Below are 20,791 nucleotides of genomic sequence, written 5' to 3'. Positions count from 1 at the left end.
GCCCCATAGCTGCCCATCAGGGTTCCTTATTCCTGGAGGTCAGCCTGGCGGTGCTCTGTGCACCCAACTGTTTCCATGCCCAGCGGAGGCCGTTTCATATTCAAATGCCCCAATCAGATCCCCGACCCATTTATGGCCCAGGCGCGGGGTCACGGGGTCGAGATGCGGATTTAAAAGCTAAAGCAAAGGAAGGAAGGGAAGGAAGGGGGCGGGGTGGGGGTGAGTAGAGTAATTTATGGACAGAATGAGTAATAAAAAAGTATTTTCCTTAAGTTTTAGGTTCGGAGTGCCAACTTTTCATCTTGCGAAAGTGAACCAGTCTGCACATTGAAATGATTTTATTAAAACGCTGCATATTCACGAGCTGGCATATTTGCTTTGCTCACAGTAATGTGCGTAGTGCAATAGCTGGGGGTCTTTAGGATGGAGGCGAGAGGGCTTTAGGAGTAACCTTACGGTCAGGCCTGTATACCTACGTCGTGTGGTAGGTGCAGGTGCGCTCTCTGCAGAGAGGCGAGCAGCGGCGAGCGGCAGGTGTCACTCGTCTCATACCCGCGGATCACGGCGGGTGACGTCGCAGGTGACCGATCTCGCGTCTAGCAGCGGGAGCTGAGGCGCGTGCCTGCAGGTGCAACCCGGCCCCCTCCGGTGTGGTCTTCCCTCTCAGGTTCCAGCTGTTCCTCTGCTTCTCACTGCACACGTCCCACCAGCTGTGTACACGCCGCACACCTGGGTCAGTTCACGATTTTTACACACTTTAACTGGTCACATTCGACAGTGCTCCCTGATCCCTGACAAATTTCTTTTTTAAACATTTATGTACCAAAATGCAAAATCACAAGAGAAATTCCTTAATGCTAGGGAAGACTTCATTGGTCAGTAATCAGTGACAATTCTACTCGTGTCTAAGGGGTTACAGTATTTACAATAATTTTTACTACTACGAGCAATAAGTTAAGTTGAGCAATACTTAACTTATTGTAAGAGAGGTTTATTAGGACATGCTTACTACAGTATGGCATTTTATGTTTAATAAAATAAGACCAAGACCTAGTATATGGCTGGACCAAACATATGGCAGGTTTAGCTTTCTAGCTGTTATAAAGACTAAAATATCATTTTGCCGTTCTGCAGATTCTGCCTTATGTGTGAGACAGGAAGATGTCTAAAAATCAAAGTGTACTTTATATTTGCTCTCTTAAGTCTACAAAAGTTGAAACCAGCAGGATCACATTTCAAGATGTGATACTGCTGAATATGTAGTACCTAATATTAGCCTTGGCATCAGCTAATGAAGATCCTAATCAAATCAAATCGAATAAGTACTGTTAAGATTTAATTGCATTTCAAGACTTTATTCAATGCACGTTTTTCCCAGGGGTTACTTTTAAAAGCATAATTTACTTAATAGTTTACTTAAATATTCTCAGGTCATTACCACCTTTCCAGCTCAATTTGTTGGAATCATTCAGCGTTCAGGTGATTGCATTGAACATTAGCAAGGCTTTGTATGAGTGGTGTGTTTGATTCTTACAGTGGCCATGAAAAAGTATTTTCCCCTTCCTGATTTATTCTATTATTGAGTATTAGCCACCCTGAATGGTTTCAGATCTTTAGACAAAATGCAATATTAGACAAAGGGAGACTGAGTGAATACAAAACACATTTTTAAAATTATTATTTCATTTATTTAATGAAAAAAGATGTCAAAACATCCATGTTACCCAGGTTAAACAGTAATTTCTCCCTTAGTTACTCAATCAACCAATTAAACAAATTTAATTGATAATTAGTTTCAGCTGGTGGATACAGCCTCGTTGAATCTAAACCTTACTCATACTGAACCTTAGAGTGAAGTAGCTACCACAAAGTTTCTACAAGCACTCTGCCATGATCAAAGGGAATTCCAGAAGAACTGAGAAAAAAAGTTATTGAAATTTGAAGTTATTATTATCTGTCTGGTAAGTGTTACAGAGCCATTTCTATGGCTCTGGGACTCTACAGAACCTCAGCGAGAGCCATTATCTCCAAATAGAGGACACTTGGAACAGTGGTGAATCTTCCCAGAACTGGCCAGCCTGCCAAAATTTCTCCAAGGGTACAGCCACAACAAGAAAGTCACAAAAGATCCCAGAAGAACATACACAGAACTGCAGGATTCTCTAGCCTCAATGATCCAAAATATAAAAGCAAGTCCACATCTGAGTGGTTGAAAAGAAACAAAAATAAAGTTTTGGAGTGGCCCAGTCAAAGTCCTGACTTGAACCCAATAGAAATGCTGTAGCAAGACCTGAAACGAGCTGTTCAAACCTACCAATTTTTTTCAATTAAAGCAGTTGTATAATGACGAGTGGGCTTTAAATTCCTCCATAGTGATGTGAAAGACTGATATCAAATTTATTGGGAGTGATTGGTTGCAGTTGTTGCTGCTAAAGGTGGTGCAACCACTTAAGTTTAAGGGGGCAATTTCAAATAGGTGACATGAGTGTTTTATCACTTTTTTCATTAAATAAATTAAATAAAAAATTTAATAATGTACTTTGTGTTTACTCTGTTTCCCTTTGTCTAATAGTACATTTTGTCTAACAATCTTAAACCATTCAATGTGACAAATATGCAATAATAGAGGAGATCAGGGATGGGGAATAATATTCAATAAAACAAATATTTCAACAATATCGCAGGAAAATCTTCAGATTCTATTATTAACACTAAAAATGCCCATGTTCGTGTATCTGCAGCTTATGTGGGACCCGGCCTGGCTGAGAGACCTCCAGACAGGCTGCCTTGATCAGATCCGAACCCGGAACACCCCTTTTGAATCGGAGAGCCCGGTTCCCGTTCTCAGCCCTGCGGGAGTTCCCCATTGGTCACGGGGGTTTTTACACCCTGATTGACAGGCAGGTCAAAGTTGGGTGCTAATCCGTCTCTGGCATTTTTTTGTGATTTGTGTGGGCCCGTCGTTACCCCCCTCCTCCCCCTGCCGGCCCCCCTCTGAGGTGGATGAGCCGTTCTGAAGTGAGTTGCATGCTGGGATTCCCCTGCTCGTTGCAGGTGCGGTGGGCATTTGGGGGGGTGTTGGGCAGGGCTGGCGGGGTGCGGCAGGCCTCAGTGATCACAGCTGTGGCCGCGGCTCCCCTCCCTGCCCCCGGGCATTACTGCTACTCTGCTACATTCGGAGAAAGGGCGCTGCCGCTTGGATGCCCAGTCCAGGACAGCGAGAGGGGCAGGTTAAGCAGCATCAGGGAGGCCTCCCCTGCACTGCCCTTACTTTCTCACGTGTCACAGGAGAAGGGGGGGTGGGGTGGGGGGGGTCACGTCGCTCAAATCTTTATGGGGGGGGGGGGGGGGGGTCAGGAGCACCGGGGGTGGGGGTTCAATATCCGTGTGTGTTCCTCCTTTCTTCTTACCTCCACACTGACCATTCCCACACACACCCACATCTCCCCCCCCCCCCCCCCCCACACCCCCCAATGCCTCCCTTTGTATAGCCCTGCACCTGCACACTTTCAGCTTGGGGAGAGACGGTACACTGGGGAGGGGGGAGGGGGTGGCGGGTGTTGGACTGCATTGTGAATTATTTGTGAATTTTAAAAAAAGTCTGTCTTCTGTTAGACAGTGGAGTGGAAACATTGGGAAAGAATTTCCTGTCTTATTATGATTTCATGATTGAAAGATTTAACTGATGCCATCATTCAGCCTGTGCAATCTTCACCCGTTAGTCTGAGCATATTAAGTGACAGACTCTTTTCGTTGCAGAGCACTGTGCTTCTTATTACTGTTACCAGAGCCTTAGAGCTTTGTGAGTAGGCCTTAATGCTCATGTTGCAAAGTTACATCTGTCACATTTTCATGAACTACTGTTCAGTCGGACATGCTCTTCTGCTGAAAAAGTATGTCTTTATTATTAATCCATCAGACCAAAAATTGTCTTAACTATTAAGAAGCAATTATTAACTTAGATGAAAGCACATTCTTACCTGGCATAATTATTTGAGTACAATTACTGAGTAAAGTGAAATCATTTTTGGAAAGTATTGCTGTCAAGATTGAAAGCTAATATATTTGAAGTCTTTGGCATAGGCAGCCCATGTAAATGCACCCTCTTGTATCTTGGTTTAAAATGAACTCTGCATATCGAATACATGGGATTTGTGTGCTATGAATGACATCTGACTGGATTTGGGTCAGCATGACATTCTGCATGTAAATTATATGGCAAAGCAATTTCTAACTGTCTCCTCATAGTAGAAAGGTAGTAGTGTATATATTCAGGCTTACACACCTTTATCTCATAGAGCCTTCCCTACCAGGACAAACACACAGTCTTCAGCTGGAGGAAGTAAAAAAAAGAAAGACCCGAAATTACCCGAAATGACTGTCATTTGGCATGTGAGGACTGCTTGAGGATTGGCTGGATCGGTGCTGCATATTCATTGGTCCCGGGACCAGGCAGGGAGGCCTGCTGGGAAAATGGTGTCGTAATCAGGCACTGCCGGTTCTGCCTGATCAAATTCGCCACATCCCACTGCTCCCCCCACCCCACCCCACACCACCCCCCCTTTCCACCTCCCCTCTCCCCCGCCTCGTAAGGAGATCCTAATGGGAGTGAGTGCTGAGTTCTTCTTGTGTGTGCGGTGTGGTATGGGGGGGCAGGGGGTGGGGGGTTAGGGGGGTGCAGGGGTGCAGGGGGGGGGGGGGGGGTGCATACTTTTTGTTCCCACATTTGATTATTCAGGTTGGCTGAACTAAATTCTAAACCCATAAAATTCGTATCCCCTCTGGGGGCCATTTGCATACATTTCAGCCACCCCCCTCCCCTCCCCACCCCACCACCTTCCCAAACTCCAAACTCCTCTTTTTTTCTCAGAAAGTGAGAGGCGGCGATGCAGCCAGTCCAGTCTAGGCCTTTAAGATGTCATCATGGTGTGAAAAATAGGCGTACAAGCTGGAGCCCTTTGAAACTCAAACTGCCAAACCCCTGCCCCTCACTCCCACCTCCCCCCCCCCCCTTTTCTGCCCCTCCCTCTCCTCTTACCCACAAGCACGGAGAGGACAAACTAGCCTGATGCTCAGTGAAATGATCCATCTTTCTCATCCAGGGTGTGACCAGAGTGCACCTTGCTGCAGACAGCACGCATGCTTTAATCTATTTGTCCCTCAGGGTATAGCTGGCGTTGACACACCCGTGCAGAACTCTCCATGCCACAAAACTGGCATTACTGGACGAACTGTTACCAATACGCAGGGCAGACCGTTTGCACTGACTGTGTAAAAGTAAATTACACATATGTAGTTGGAGTTGATGTGAACCTTTTGAACCATGATAGTGCACATGCATATTTGTCTGTGTGTGTGTGTGTGTGTGTGTGTGTGTGTGCGCATGTCTGTGCGCGTGTGTGCTAACAGGGTGGAGAGGGTTTTGTTTACTATGGTTAAGGAATGTGGACATTACTGATTTGCTGAATAATACCAGGTGTTTGTTCCCACTCTTGTTTACCATTGGCCTCCAGGTGACGTGAACACTGAGGGACACCTGTGACCCATGATGGGGGAGTCTACAGGTGTGCTCTGTTACAAGTAGGTGTGAAAGTAGAGGGTCTTATTGAAGTTACACAATCCTCGCCTCAAGTGTCCATTAAGGAAGCTAGGCACATATTTACCAGATTGCACACAATCACGGCACGATCAAGTGTTTTGTTTTTGCATAGTTTGAACTGCACATGTGCCTTCTAACGTGAATAAAACTGTGCAAATAAATGCTGGATTTTGATGAATTACTGAAGAGTAGTGCCAACCCTTTCCAGTTCTCAAGTCAAACCTTCCCTGCTATGCTGTGGATTTAGTAAACTGTATTGAAATCAGGTCTGCAGTGTGTCCAGTATTAAAAACTGAATTTTTAGATGAAGGCAGCACACTTGCAGGTGATGTCAGAAACATTCAGTCAGAGCTGAAGCCCCAGAATAAGAATGTCCAGATATATCCACTCTGGTTTGCATGCTTTTCTTGGGATTTATTTATTTGCTTACTTTTTTATTTTTGCCAGATGATAACCCGTTTTGTGGTAGGATAGGTTGTCGGGGCTGGCAAAAAGGGGTCGGATGGCATTTTGGTCACATACTCTGTGTGTCACCCCTGGAGCCCCCCCTCCCCCCACCCCACCGCTCCCATCCGCCTGCTTGCCAGTGTTCAGGCAGAGTGCAGTGTCAGGTGGCTGAACACTGAGCACCCATTGTGTGTGCTAACCAAAGCGGAATGCCCGGGTGACCAAAGGGGGAGGGCCAGACTCAGGCCCCACAAAAGCAGGGGGCGGAGAGGATGACGGTGGATCAAGAAGAGGGGGTGGGCTTTCTGCTTGAGGCTAAAGAGATCCACTCACCCCCAAAACCTCCATGCACCCCCGCTCTACTACCCACCACCCACCCATTCCTCTCCATAGCCAGCAAAAATGCCCACTGGTGCCCATTTTCTCCTGAAACAAGAGCAAACAGTCTTGTCTAGAGTATGGCATAATGTAGCATGAAATAGGATTCTGTGATTTATTTTAAATAACAGTAGTCTTAGGCTGCCAGAAATGTTTCTGTTTTTTTTTCCATCTGACCACGATTGTGCTTCGTGCTTGCGCTTGTGTTTGATCAAATATTAAGTGTCTGAGTGAATATTCCTAGTTTGAATCATAAAAATGGTGAATATCTCCAGAACATGGTAACAGTCATTCATTAAGGCGGATAACTACTCAAGTTCTGTATGTTAGGTGTTCAGACAATCAAAAAGGAAACTCCTTTGTGGCTCATCGGTGCACTGAAATTTAAGCTATGAGTGCTTTAAGAATGACTCAATATCTCCAGTTCTCTGTGGCACGTAATGTTCTGGTTTTTTTTTGGACCGAAATGGCTGCACACTTTAGTCTTCCATTGAATGTGCTGGAAGTATGCTCACTCCTTCAGAGTTAAAAGCATGTTTCATGACTGTCCCTGGGTTATGTGCCATAGCCAGGACGCTGGAGCCGTACTGAAGGAGACCTGCTTTGCCGTCTCCCGTGAGAACGGAATGCCCTGGACCAGGTCCACTGTGGTTTTCCATCTCGTCGCTCCCTGTCCCTGTTTGCTCAGAGCAAATCTGGGAACCAGGAGAGTTTTTTATCTTGTAATTTTCCGGGCGGTCCGCTCTTTCGGTCGAACAAACCGAGGGTTCACAACGATGCCGTCTTCTGCTCTTATTCAATTAGCCCAATTATTCATTCAGTCAAATAGCTTTGTAAACCATGCGCTGTGGTTTCCAGCTGTACATTTCCTTTGTGATGACTATTTTTGTACTAACTGTTCTGTACTATTTTTTAGAAATTTAAGGTAGAATAATTTGTTGGAACAAACACCAGCATACACATCAGTCCTCCAGCTACGGAGTTATGCACCCCTGGGGTAAAGCGGCTGGGCTTTCGCCCAACTCTACGAGGGGCTGGGACACATCTCTCATTCCACCTCATAAGACGCCAGCGTGGGCCTCATTGTCATTCAGATGTCTCGTGTGAGATGGTTACCATTCAGGTGTTTGACCATGAAAGTAATCGGGTGATGCCCTACAGCCATGGATGTGACTGGCCTCAACCCACCCCCAAGCCCCCACCCTACGAATTCCACAGCCCCCCCCGTTTCAACTTTGAAACGGTCTCTTCCTTGTTCCTCATTCGCTGCTCCCGGAAATCAAGGTGAACTCCGCAGATCAAAGGGGCAGTCTTCCCCCTGAGACTCTCGGCCATGGTGGAACCCCTCTGTCTCTGCCATTTACCATTTTAAAACCCTCCATTCATGCCGACCCCATTCGCCCCGCCTGTTTATTGCCACTCTGGGGTTGATGTTAAGTTTCCCCCTCTCTCTCTCTCTCTCTTTTTTTTGCCACCAATTGGTGAGGAAGTTGACCTGCTGAGTGCTTTCCTCATCTTGTGTGTGATAATGACGAGAGGAGCTTACATGCCTAGAGCAGAATTTCACTCAGACCCTCTTCATTTGTTGTCTAGAGGATGTCTTAGGGTCACATGATCTCCGGGGTAGCGCTACCTGTATCACAGCGACAAGCGAGCCACCTTTGAGAAGGAAAGCATTACAGAGGTTAAAGACTCTTATGCGCAATTACATCATGTCTAAAGTGACTGGTAGCCTTAAAGCGATCAGGTACCTTGAAATGCAGCATACTGTAGCTGAGGACTTGCCTAAAAACTAATATGTTACCCATGAGACCACCTTTGTATCTTGTCAATTTTTTGGTGCGTTATATAATTGGTCAAATGACAACACATCACAAAGCACAATTATGTATGTTTGAACAGTGTTATTGCTCTTCTGCATAGATCCGAAGGCCCACGAAACAATTTTGTGGGCATCACAGAGGCTATATATATACACAGTATATATATATATATATATATATATGTATATATATATATATATATAAACTCTGCCATGCAGTTTACCAGACAGGCCGAAATGTGATTATAACCTGTGGAAAGGTTGTGTCCCACGGGCTCCCAGCAGCTGCGCTCTCTGCCCATCAGCATCATGGTCTCTCTGCTGGCACGGGGCCCTCGCCGAAAAATCACCTCGCAATCAGGCGGCGTGCGTCCCCCTAACCTGCGCACCTCCAGCTGATTCCCCTCTGATTACGGGCCCAGGCGGGAGGGGGTGGGGGGGGTGGGAGGGGGGTGGGAAGGGGGGTATTGTTTTGTCCGTGGCTGAAAGAATGCTCGTTTGTATTATCACTATTTTGGAGGGGGGAGGGGGGATACCACACCACCCACCCCCCTCCCCCCCCCCCCCCCCCCCCCCCAGAGCTGAGTGACGCTGAAGATCCCCTCTGTCTGTTTTAAGCAGAACCGGAGGCATTGAAAGGGCTAGTGGGCAGGTGCAGCAGCTGTGGGATGGCACCTGCAGATGTACTCTGTTTCGTCTTTACCTCCGTGGAGCTGCCCAGAGCCCCGCGCCAGACACCACCCCCCTAACCCCCCCCCCCAACCCCCCCAAGACAAAGGGCCTGGCCGCTGTAGCACTTCTCCCCCCGAGGGGCTCCATTACTGGTGGCCAGCAGCAATCAGGAAACGCTCCCCCCCGCTCCCCCTCGCTCCCCCTCGCTCCCCCTCGCTCCCCCCCGCTCTACCCCTCTCCACCTGGGCTCGCGGTGAGGCTGTGGCCTCGTTACTTCCTCCTTTGTGTGAGAGGACAAACAGGGCCCGGTCCGGCCGGGGCGGCGTTTTTTCGTTTCGTTTTTCCCGCCGCCGTCCCGCTCGGTGGCCGCGGCGCGTGGAGGGCGGCCGCGTCGACGTCACGTTCCCCGCCGTGCACGTGCCCGGACCTGCGTCAAAAAGCCATCGTAAATAATTAAACCCTTTAAACGCTAGTGAAATCCCGCTAGCCTTGTTGATCATTTTAAAAGAGAACGAAAGAAACGAAGGCTATTCACAAATATTCAGAGGTAGATTCTTCTTCTTACAAAGTATTGCTATGCCTTGATTATAGTCATGTGTTCTGCTGAAAATTCTCAGGGAGGTGGAAATGAAGCGTTTTTTTTCCATTTTTAAAGACTTCGAAAGGTGTAAAATGTTTCAGATACTGGTATGACCCAGATCTGACGTGGGCATGCGTGCGTACGGGCGGACATGTGCGCACACGTGAGTCAGTTCGCTCGCGTGTGCTTCTGCCTCCCGTCAGTGCGTGAGCTTCCCTATGCCACTGAAAGTTCCTCATGTGTAGCGCGCTGCGTCTTGCTCTGACCTGTGCTGTCCGTTTCCTCTGCGTGTTCGTTCGCCCAAACAGTGAAACCTGATAGGCCTGAGACCGAATTTCAGCTCATTTCCTACGCAGCAGAATGAATCTTGAATGTGGTCGTGAAAGAGTGAACAGGGAGTGAAAGTGTGCGGTTAATGAGGACTGTTTGTGTGAGGCAGAGAGAGTGATGAGTGAATGGGTGAAGGACGTGAACGAGTAAGTGAATGAGTCAGCCCTGTGACTTTGCCCCCTTTCTCGGGCCCCGTGCCCCCCCCCCCCCCCCCCCACCCCCCCCCCCCCTCCTCCCCCTTCTCCCCTGGCCCTGCTTGAGTTCCGCCCGGAGACAGCCATTGTCTGTGTCGCGATGGAATCCCGATGACATCACCGCCGCCCCTGCTCCGGCGCGTATGGGCCCCTGTGTGCCCGGCCTTCGTCTGGCCGCCGTTAATCTGAAATGGGATTTTCGCCCAGGCTGACCCCGCTCCAGTCCAGCGTGCCGCGCCGCGGAGCAACTCCTCCGGTCATTTCTGCTCTGTACCCGTTAGAACACAAACTCAGAGTCAATCAAAAAGTTTCCCTAATTTTCACAGAGCGATGCTGTTTTTTTTTTCCTTTTCAGAGAAAGTGTAGTTATAGCCAAAGCTGACTGACTGACTTGCGACACTGCGTTTGTGGGGAAGTGAAACCGGGATGTATTAGTGACTCGAAGTTAAGGGTAAAATGTTGCTGTAACCCGAGCCGGAGTGTGACGGTTTGCGGACAGGGGGCGGGGCCGAGTTTTCAGCCCGCGCGAAGGGGCTGCCGCGGGTTCGACGTCGTTAAGGAGACGGGACGGGAAGACGGCCACGCTCGGGACGGAGGAGGTTTCCACACCGACGCGCGATTTTCTCTGGGTTATAAAAAAAAAAGAAAAAAAAAAAGAAAAAGAACTGTCGCATTCCATTGTAGTCAGCGGTGCTCAGCGTGCGAGACTCCCCCCCCCCAGCGCACGCTCAGCGGTACTCTCTGCGCTCTGCGGCATCTCTTGGTGAGCGGCCTGCTCTGCGGTGCGCGGGGCTGCGTGCGGCTACGGTTCGGTGCGGCCGTGTCGTGGCAGTGTGGGGACGGCGGCGGCGGCGGCGGGAGGCCGGGCAGCGAGGCGCCGTGTTTGCGCTGCACGCCCAGTACCTGGAGCGGAGGCTTGGCACAGGTTCAGGTAGCGCGAGGCACACGTGAGGCTCCGGAGCATGGCGTGTTCAGTTACCTGCAGACTCTGCCTCTGGAGTGAACTTTTGGCCTCAGGTGCGCAGTGTATACCTTCCCCGTTCCACACCCAAGCCTGGATCTCTCTCCTCCTCTCCCTCTCCCTCCCCCTTCCCCCGCTCTCTGGTTCTCCCTCCACCCTCTCTTTAAACCCCCCCCCCCCCCCCCCCCCACTCTGCACCCCACCTTGTGCGGTCAGCTCCTTTGAGTGACGGCCAAGAGTAACTGGTTCCAGCTCCAGCTCGATCCAGCTTTTCAAACTTAGCTCTGCACGTGTCTTGCATTTCAAACAATGTTTGTTCCTCTCTGTGTGCCAGTACATTAGCAGTGCAATACTTTAGCAGGACCACAGGTCTGATGAGAGTGAGGGGTTTGGATACGGTGGCTTCCTCTCCTTCTTTTTTTCTCTCACTCACTCACTCACTCACTCTTTTCATCGCTCTTTCATCACAGTCCCCAGGTGGGGCAGACAGCACTCTGGGTAAACCTGACTTTCAGGTCTCCCACTCACAGACTGGGCTGATCTCTGCTCACCTGTGCAAACACAGACCCGCTTTCCCCTCCGCTCTCTACGAATAGAGAGATGGAGAGAGAAAGGAAAGCCAGGGGGAGAGATTGAGCGAAAGAGAGAGAGAGATAGAGAGAGAGGGAGGCAGGAGAAAAGAAGGGATCAACAGAGTAGGTCAGAAGTCTGTTCTCTGAGCTTTTGTTACTGGGCGGGGTGAAATACCATACAGCTGAGCAAACCTCCCCACCCACCCAGGGCTCCTCCCACCTCATCAGCGCTGGCACGTGACTGGCACATCTGCCAGCCGTGAATGATTGGCACCTGTCCCTCAAGCACAGGCAGCAGAGGCCGCTGCAGACTGATGATGCTGTTTGGCCTTCGTGGATTCAGTCGTGTGGGGTGGCAATGTACAGTGATGGTTAGAGAACTGGGCTTGTAACTCAAGGGGGTTGCTGGTTTGATTCCCAGAGAGAGCTCTGCTGTTAAGAGTAAGGTACTTATCCTTAATTGCTTCAGTAAAATATCTACCTGTACAGAATGATAGAATATTTTAAACGTAACCTATGTAAGCTGATCCGGATGACAGCATTCGGTAAATGAGAGCGTGTGGCATTGTAGTGTGCAGACCGCACCGGATTCGTGTGGAGTGCTGGCAGAGAGAAGCGTTAGCAGGGAGTGCTGGGTGTTGCGGTGCCACTAATCCCACTGTGAGGCAGAGCCTGGCCAAATAAGAGACCTAAGGACTGTAGCCAGGGGTCTGAGTCAAACTGTTACTGCGCTGTTGGGTGTGTAAGGACATGGTCATTTTGACTGAAACTGCTCTTAGATGAGGGGGACAGACGCTTTGGCGCATGCAGGCGTTTCATACCGAACGGAACGGCATGAAGGAGAAGGGAAGAGACGCAGCCAGCGCGCGTCTGAGGAGAGAGAGAGAGAGAGAGAGAGAGGGAGCGACGCTTCGCAGCCCCAGAAGGCCTCGCTGGGGCGCGGCTGGTTTCGTCCGCTCGCTTCGTGTCGGGACCTGACCGACGTGGCAGCCCCGCCGCCAAAACCTCGTCCTCCGCCTCGCCCTGCAGACACGGCTACGCACGCGCCCACTCGCACACACGCACGCAAACGCGGAGCGCATGCAGGGTCTCGCTGTGGGAACACACACGCGCTCTGCCCCGCCTGCCACACACACCCCTTTCTAAATCACCCACAGAACACTCACACCTGCTGAGTGAGGAGTGGGTTAAACACAGCAACAAAAAAGGGAACACACACACACATAGATACACACACACATACATTCATACATACACACACGCACACACATACACATACGCACACACACGCGCGCACCTATGCACATACACACACACACCCACACACACGCACGCACGCACACACACACGAAACTTCCTCCATGACACCCAACACGGTAATGGCCTCTATTTAAAGCTGCTTGAGTCATTGCCTCTATGTTTAATTGCGCACGACTTTGTGATTACCGCATGCTCTGAGGTGGCAGTTTAATTGCATGTTGCTTACCTGGCCAGTGTGTAATCCCATCCCGTGAACATGGGGCCTTGTTCGGGGTGGTTTGGTGCCACTCAGGGGGAGGAAGCCCGGTAATTTACTTCCCATTGTTCGGCCACATCTGCTGCGGGCCCACAGACACAGGTGAGCGGAAAGCAGGTTGAGGCTGGGCCGGCCATGTTCAGGGGAGACCGCGGAGGACAAGAGACTTTACACCCCATCTATGGGGAGCTGCTCACAGAAGAGAAGCAGAACAGAACAGGCAGAACAAAGTCCTCTCATGCTGTATCAGCATGTTGTTTCCCAAATAACTTGTGTTCCCTCGAATTTTAAATGTAGATTAACACACCTGTTTAATTAGCGTGATGTAGTTTAACTGCTGTGTCACAGGGTGACGTCCTGCGGATGAGTTTTGTCTTTCTGCGGGTCCTGGCGTTTAATGTTGGGTGTTTATTAATTCACTCTGTTTGTGACCCCCCTCCACTGAGCTCCTCTGCGTCACCTGATATCTCCATGGTGAGTGCAAACATTAAGGTTTGCTGCCCATTCCAGAGTGTGGGTCAGGTTTATTTTGCTCCGTCTGCACTGCATTGGTGGAGACGAACCAGAGATTCCAGAAGCTTCCCTCAGGAAGTACTGCTGGGGACAGATAGGTATCATCTACACCCCCTCACCCCCACCCCCCTACCCCCACTTTCTTTTATTTAAATGTCAAATGCACCTACCCTCGTGTGTGTGTGTATGTGTGCGTGTGCTTGTGCTTGTGTGTGTGTGTGTGTGTGTATATGTGCGTGTTTGTGTGCGCGTGCTTGCATGTGTGAGTGTGCGTGCATGTGTGTATGTGTGTGTGTGTGTATGTGTGTGCACGTTATTGCATGTGTATGTGTGTGTGTGTGTGTGTGTGTGTTTGTGAATGTATGTGTGTGTGTGCATGCATGTGTGTGTGCGCGTGCATTTGGAGTGTACGTGCTTGTGTATATACTGTGTGTTTATGTACATGGTGTATATATCGGCGTGTAAGGTGTATGTATGGGGTATTTCTGTGTTTATGTGGTCAGCGTGTCCTCCTGGCACTTCCTGTGTATCCCCAGCATGCGGAGTGCATCAGTAAGCCCCTCCCTCTCCCTGTAATAGCGCATGACCTCACTGCACGCACAAGCCCTGGCGGTATCTGTGGGCCGCTAAGATTTGAGCGCGGGTGGCCGCAGGGCCTCCTGGGTCCGCGGCTCTGGCCCGGGCGTGTGACTCACCGGTGGTTTGCGGCAGGCTCTGGGCTTGGCCCGCCGCGAGAGGATTGGTGGCCCGTTCAACAGGTGGTCTGTGTCACTGGCAGGTCTTTGGAGAGTCTGTTTGGACGGCGGTTCAGCCGAGGGAACCTTATCGTGGCAAGCGGGCTTCTCGGGGGTCGTCTCATGCCTGTACTGTCGCACTCTACTTGGCAAAAATGGGTTAATTTCAGAGCCGGCTAAATCTTATCTGTTCGCTGTGCAACTGCTGAAATATTCATGAGGCTGAACAAAGAAGGTGTGAGATGGGGCACGTGTGCTCGCTTTGGCCTTGTGTTTATAAGTTTGTTTGTCCAAGGAGTCGTGGTTTACTTTTGCTTTCAGTATTTATCGGAGAAAAACTCAGCCACTCATTCCTCTGTCTCTTTAGTCCTCCCTATCTGTTTGTCCAAACGATTGTCTTTCAATTCCCCTTCTCACGGTAAACAAGGCTTTCCCCCCTCGACGGTGTCTTGATGGCCCAACAAATTCTCAGACTTGGGAAGGATGAGCACTGCCATGAATGCCAGCCTCACACTGTGCAACAGTGGCTCTCTGGCTCCTACCTGTGGAACCTTGATGTACTGCAAGAGAAAATGCCCACAGCTGTGAGAGGTTCCATTGGAGTGTCTCAAAATGACTGAAATCTGCTGCCTAAAAAAACCATACATGGAAATAACGTAAGGCTTTAGAAAGCCTAAATATTTTAAGTAAAGGCTTTATTTTTTGAGAGGCATTGGTGTATGAACATGCCTGCCTAAAGCACTCAGGAGCTCAAATAAACCCATTGAGTGTAGCTCTCCTTACATGGCTGCCTGTCCCAGGACTTTTCATTTTAAATGTTAGCCAGGCTGCTTCATATGTGTGTCATGAGCAACTTACTTGCCCTGTGGTTCAGCTGCATCTAACAGTTCACAGTTATGCTGGGTTGGTGCTCACGTGGCACTGGAATGGACAGTTTGAGTCCATCGTGTGTTAATGCCTCGCGTACAGTATGTTGTCTGGCCCACCCACAGCAGACACAGGAGGCGAATATGCAGAGAGGGCCAGATTAGCCCTGTTGTTGAGAGGGCGATTTAAACAGGAGCTGGGCGCAGCCTGTCGAGAAGGGGTTTTTTTTTTTCTTTTTTTTTTTTTAAAGCATTGTTCCCCCTGACGACGACGCTTATTGATAACTGGGTAATTACCTGTAAGCGATAGCGCTGCCTGGTGCCAGGAGGCTAATCTTACCGCCCTGGCTCCGGCGCAGATCAGGTGTTTCAAAGCCGGGGCGTAAACACTCCAACTTAACGCCTCCGTCAGCCCAGTCGTCACCTGTGCCGTCTTTACATCACCATTATCTCTGCGGGGGGGGGGGGGGGGGGGGGGGGGGGGGGGGGGGGCAGGCAGTCGGGTTTGAGAAGGAAGGGGTACTAAAGTGAAAATAATTCTCCTGATATGCCTTGCCTGGCCTGGAAGCTCTGCAGAAAGTTCTGAGAGAAAAGCATGTGGCTTGTTGTGAGTGTTTTTTTTTTTTGTTTTTGTTTACCTGCTCAGAACTGAGTATAGGCGCTGTGCATTTCCTGTGCTCCAGTGCCCCATCTACTGAAAAATAGATGTTAATTCCATCATTAACACAGTCAGAGAGATTCAGGGAGAAGGAAAAATGGACATTCTTTTGCTTCCCAAGAATAATTTTTATGTTTAAAGTTGATTATCTACATTTGCTCATGTCAGTATGAATTTTATTTTTTAAATTTTTTTGTAATATCATCCCTGTTTTCCTGTTCTGTGTCCCCCAGGAGACGCGGGGCCAGCAGAGTCTCCTTTCGGCTGCTCTTCCCCGCAGGGCATCCCGAGCCCCACCACACCTGCGCTTTCCTAAAAAACAGACAACGCAGAAGGCGCTACGCGTCCAGAGGAGGTACCCCCAGCCCGGCCGGGAGCCCCGCAGAGCTTTCGTCCCGCAGAGCTTCACCCTCAGCTCCTCCTCTGGGTAATACAGCATCCCCGGTTTATCTCTTTAACACATCGTGAGCCAGGTCTCAAACCCAGCACCCAGAGAGCGGCGAGGGGGGTGGAATATTCCCTTTCAGGTGCCTTAACGTTTTGATTGTCAAACGGTGGGTGGGGGGGGGGGGGGGGGTGGCGGTGGGGGTGGGAGTAGAGAAGTAAAGGATATCACTGCAGGTATCATATTAAAGCAATGTCTCTTCCTCTCTCTCTGTTTCTCTCTCTCTCTCTCTCTCTCTCTCTCTCTCTCACTCCCTCTATCCACTCACACACACACACGCACACGCACACGCACACGCACGCATGCTCACACACACACGCATGCCAGCGCGCATGCACACACACACACGCATGCCAGCGCGCATGCACACACACACACGCAGAACAGAACCACAAGACTTCCTTCCCCTTTCCAGTATCACCACACCCAGGAGGAGCGTAATTTGAGAACAGGTTTCACAAGGTCTGTTTGAGGGAGGTGCTAAAAGCCACAGATAGTTTGGTGTTCTTTTTGTGTGTGTGTGTGTTTTGATGGTTAGTTTTCTGTTCAGGGGAGGGAAAGCACATCTCTAAGGGCCAGAGTCCGTTAAACGACTTATGCGTAGCGTGGCCTGGCATAATTTCCCACCTGTTTGTGTGTGTGTGTGTGTTTGTGTGTGGCTAACGACCAGGGTCCAGTCAGGGCCAGCCATATCTTCCAATGCAGCGAGCTTAGATATAAATCTTTTTTTTTTTTTGCGCGGCACGTTACAGATTGTCTTTGAGTCGCGGGCGTATCGGGAGTTTTGAAAAAGAGAGCGGGGCGGCGTGGAGCTGCTGGAATCCACGACGTCGCGAGAGCCTCCTGCCTTTCAGCTTCATTAAACCAATTTCACGCTGAGGTGAGCTAAGAGAGGAAGCGTAGGGTCTCAGGAGCGGCAACAATGGCACATTGAAGGGGATTGGGGGGGGGGGGGTGGAGTGGGTGGAGGGGGGGGGGGGGCACGGTGAAAGTAAATGAGGTACCACTCCACAGACGGCGAAATTGAAATCGGAAAGTTGGAAATGAAAGTTGAGAGCGGATGATTATGTCTTTATTGTTGCCCACCCCCCAACCCCTCACCCCCCACCCACCCCCAAACACTTCAAGAAGCCCTCTTCATTTTTGCCACAGATTCAAACCCCAGCCCCCACAACCCCAACCCCCTGCAAACGAGTTCTAGAGAAAAAATAAATCTATTTCAAGTCTGGTAATTGGTTTTTAAGATGCTCTTACAAATAGCCGAAGATTTCAAATGGCAAAGCTGCTGATAGCCTTCTTTTCATACACTTAATTTGGTTTGGCTATCAGTCAGAATATTCACAATGAGCAATCATCCAAATTAAAACCTCAGATAGACCATATTTCATGTGATCATTTTCCTTTCATGGATTGTAGCCCGCTTTATTTAGAAAGGTACATAATGTTTGCATACTGTTTTGCGCTAACTTAAATTTCCGATTTTATGATGTGCCATGATGATGTATCAGTATATGCGTTCTTAATTTTTTGTTAAATTTTAAAGATTAGATCATTTTTGTTGTTTCCCCCTCGTGCTACTGTACAAACTTTGCCTGAACAATTGTACGTGTCACAACTTTAACAAGAGTGCATCAAAACTCGACGAGGTTGTTTTTCAGGATGCTGGCACCAACAGGTAGAGCTTAGCAGGGTGTGAGAAATCAGAGACAGCTGAGAGTTGGAAATTAGAGCCTGGAATGTAGCAGTTTTGCGGCGTGTTTGGAACCCGTACAAAGGGAGTCGTGACTTTATTAGAGGAGCGGGCGGGGGGAGGGGCAGGGGCGGGGGGCGGGGGGGTGGTGTGGAAGTGCAGTGGAATGACAGAAGGCAGTTTACCCACGCTTTCTGGGTGACTGACCTGGTCACCTCACAACGCTCCGGCGTCCGTTGGGGTCTATCACGTTTCAGGCCCTGACTGTGTTTTTTTAAGGGACTGACAGGGCTCAGTCACGAGGACGTCAGTACACCCGGACGGCAGGTGCTGAGGACTGCGTCGAGAGCTCACCTGCGCTCTGGAGGAGAGGGAGAAATGCGTGTGGGTACTTCACCACAGCTGAAAGCCCTCTAAATCTGAATTGACTGTATGCCAATCGGCTGCCGCTTCAGGAGAACATTTTTTTTTTTTTTTTTTCTTTTTTCTTGAGGAGACTCAGCTCGGTTTTCCCAGCATGCCGGGGGCCAGGAAGATGAGTCGGAGTCACATGACTGTAGAACCTGGCTGCAGCGAGGCTCTGGATACTGTAAAAAAGAAGAACCTTCTCTGATTACTGAGAGACAGAGAGAGAGAGAGAGAGAGAGAGATAGCGAGAGAGAGAGGAGAAGAAAGTGGAGAGAAGTGAAATAAAATTGAAAGGGAAAGGATGATGGGGAAAGAGAGGAGAGGGGGAGGGGTCAAATGAGGGGGACAGACGAAAGTAAGAGAAAGTCCCTGAGAGATGGGCATGTGAGCGGAGGGGTCATCCGCAGGGCCACCCCCAGACCCCCGATACCGCGGTTACGCTTGTTGCCGTGGGGATGGCAGGTTGGTGGGTGGACGTGCGAGCCTGAGATTTGGGGAGGGGGCGGTAGGATGGGATGGGAAGTGGTCGCCCTGCGGTAGTGACAGATGTGTGGTGAATCTTTAACCTCACTCCCCACTGTCCCCGCATCTGTCCTCGAACCCCTGCAGCTCCCCTACCCGACCCCCTCCAGTGAGGAAAAGAACAAAAAAGCCATCAGTGAGCTTATTGATTAGTCCCGCACTATCACAGCTTGCTGTTTTTAACGAGTCCCTCCTCTTCTCCTGAATGTAAAAACTACAAAAGAGACAGGAATGTACAATCTGGAAAATGTGTCTGCTTTATAAACTGATGTCAAAAAAAAAACAAATTTAGCATTCAGAAGAAACGCAGTTTATTAGCTTCGGTTTGTAATTTATAGTGATCTAGATTTAGATAAACCCACAACTCCAAATCAATCTTAAGTCCTTGTCATTCAGAATTGCTTCTATTTAGTTTGTATTTGATTTGTGTAATGAAAAGGCATATAATTATTTGAAATTATGTTACTAAAAGTAACAGTTACTTCCTGATCATATAATCAAATTAAACGTCTCATATGCCATAGTGTTCGTAGTTACTTTTCATCACTCACTTTCTACCCCTCCCTTTCTTTCCTTCTCACCCTTTCCCTCTCTATTTTCTTTCACTTTCTCCCTGCCCGTTCCACTTTCTCTACTTTTTTATACATCTTTCCTCTCTCTCTTGCTCTCTGCTCCCCCATTTCCTTCTTGTGTTCCCCCCTTTCTCTTCCACTCAATTTCCCTATCTCTCCTTTCTCTCCCTCTCTATCTCTCTCTCTCTCTCTTTCTCCCCCTCAGTCTCTCTCCCTCTCTCTCCCCCATCTTTCTCTCACTCTCCCTCTTTCCCTCTCTCCCTCTCTCCCTCTCCCCCGCTCTCCCTCTATCTCCCCTCAGGCGAGATGGTTTATTTTAATTGAAAATTAGCAAAACAAAACAAGGGCAAGAGGATCCCTGAATGGGGCCCCTTCTCTGTGGCCCCCTGTGCCGTTGAATAATGCATATGGGAGAAAGCAAACAGCCGCTGTGTGTCTGAGACCGGGACAATGGGCAGCACACAGCTCAGCCCTGCCGCCTGATTTTATTACCGGCCTGTCAATCCCCCCGGGCCTGGGAATCATGGGACCTGGGCCCAGTCGGCAGCTGCTGACCACCCGAGACTGACCTGCGCGCCCCGCGGCCTGCTGGGTATCTCTACACCTATGAGCTGCATGCCTACACACTGCGCTGTGCAGCCACTGTGGTGACACGCAATGCTGTCTCTACACATAAGGCCATGTACCTGCACGCTGAGTTGTTACTGCTACAACGTCTTTAGTTTAATACTGCTGGATATTTTACTGTAGCAGTACCTTGCTCAGGGTACAACCCCAGTTCCCCAGTGAATCTTAAAGGACCTACAGCTCACATAACTGCACACCACACATCTTATCAAGAGAAATCAGTGTTGGTTCACTAGATCTGATGGTAGTGAACTGTATTTTCTTAGCTGATCATATAGGGAAATTACATGGGCACTTTCCTGCAGCTCACGACTCACTATGTTTTCGTTGTCTGTCCCATGCATTAGAATTCCAGTCTTGCCTTATGGTTTAAGCCTGTTCTGGTTGTCATGCCAACCAGAAAATTGGGCACCTAGATGAGTAATGATGTGGTTTTCCTCCAAAATCCCGACAAAGAGCTTATTACGGCTGTGGCTTTTCAGAAAACGCTATTGTCATCCGGGCCGCCTGTGCACCAACCTGCCCTCACCGGAACTTCTCCGGAACTTTCTTCTCCTGTCGGTAAGTCACATGCTTCCTCCCAGTGTTCAGAATGGCCAGGGAGCTCTGCAACTGCGAGAAATACGGCAAAGCTGAAAAATAAAAACATTTTGAAATTAATGTATATGTGCATAAAATATATTTC

The 20,791-nt window shown here is 49.3% G+C and overlaps 1 protein-coding gene across 15 annotated transcripts in view; it reads left to right on the top strand.

Annotated features, from left to right (window-relative positions):
- Positions 1 to 20,791, top strand: part of LOC118223945 — a 60,474-nt gene that overhangs the window by 24,189 nt on the left and 15,494 nt on the right. For 8 of the 15 annotated variants that reach the window (XM_035411052.1, XM_035411050.1, XM_035411046.1 and 5 more), the window contains 2 exons: positions 16,076 to 16,269; positions 20,589 to 20,667. In XM_035411052.1, the coding sequence (XP_035266943.1) occupies positions 16,076 to 16,269; positions 20,589 to 20,667 (273 nt within the window). Of the gene's footprint in view, positions 1 to 5,513; positions 5,581 to 13,570; positions 13,683 to 15,699; positions 15,792 to 16,075; positions 16,270 to 17,039; positions 17,168 to 18,146; positions 18,362 to 20,588; positions 20,668 to 20,791 lie in introns of those variants that run through there. The other 7 variants (XR_004764527.1, XR_004764528.1, XR_004764529.1 and 4 more) reach the window with 6 other exon arrangements.

This window comes from Anguilla anguilla, chromosome 3 (genome assembly GCF_013347855.1).
Source record: "Anguilla anguilla isolate fAngAng1 chromosome 3, fAngAng1.pri, whole genome shotgun sequence".
NCBI classification, from domain to species: domain Eukaryota; kingdom Metazoa; phylum Chordata; class Actinopteri; order Anguilliformes; family Anguillidae; genus Anguilla; species Anguilla anguilla.
The sequence above is the reverse complement of the archived record's forward strand: the minus strand, read 5'-3'. Positions and strand labels throughout refer to the sequence as shown.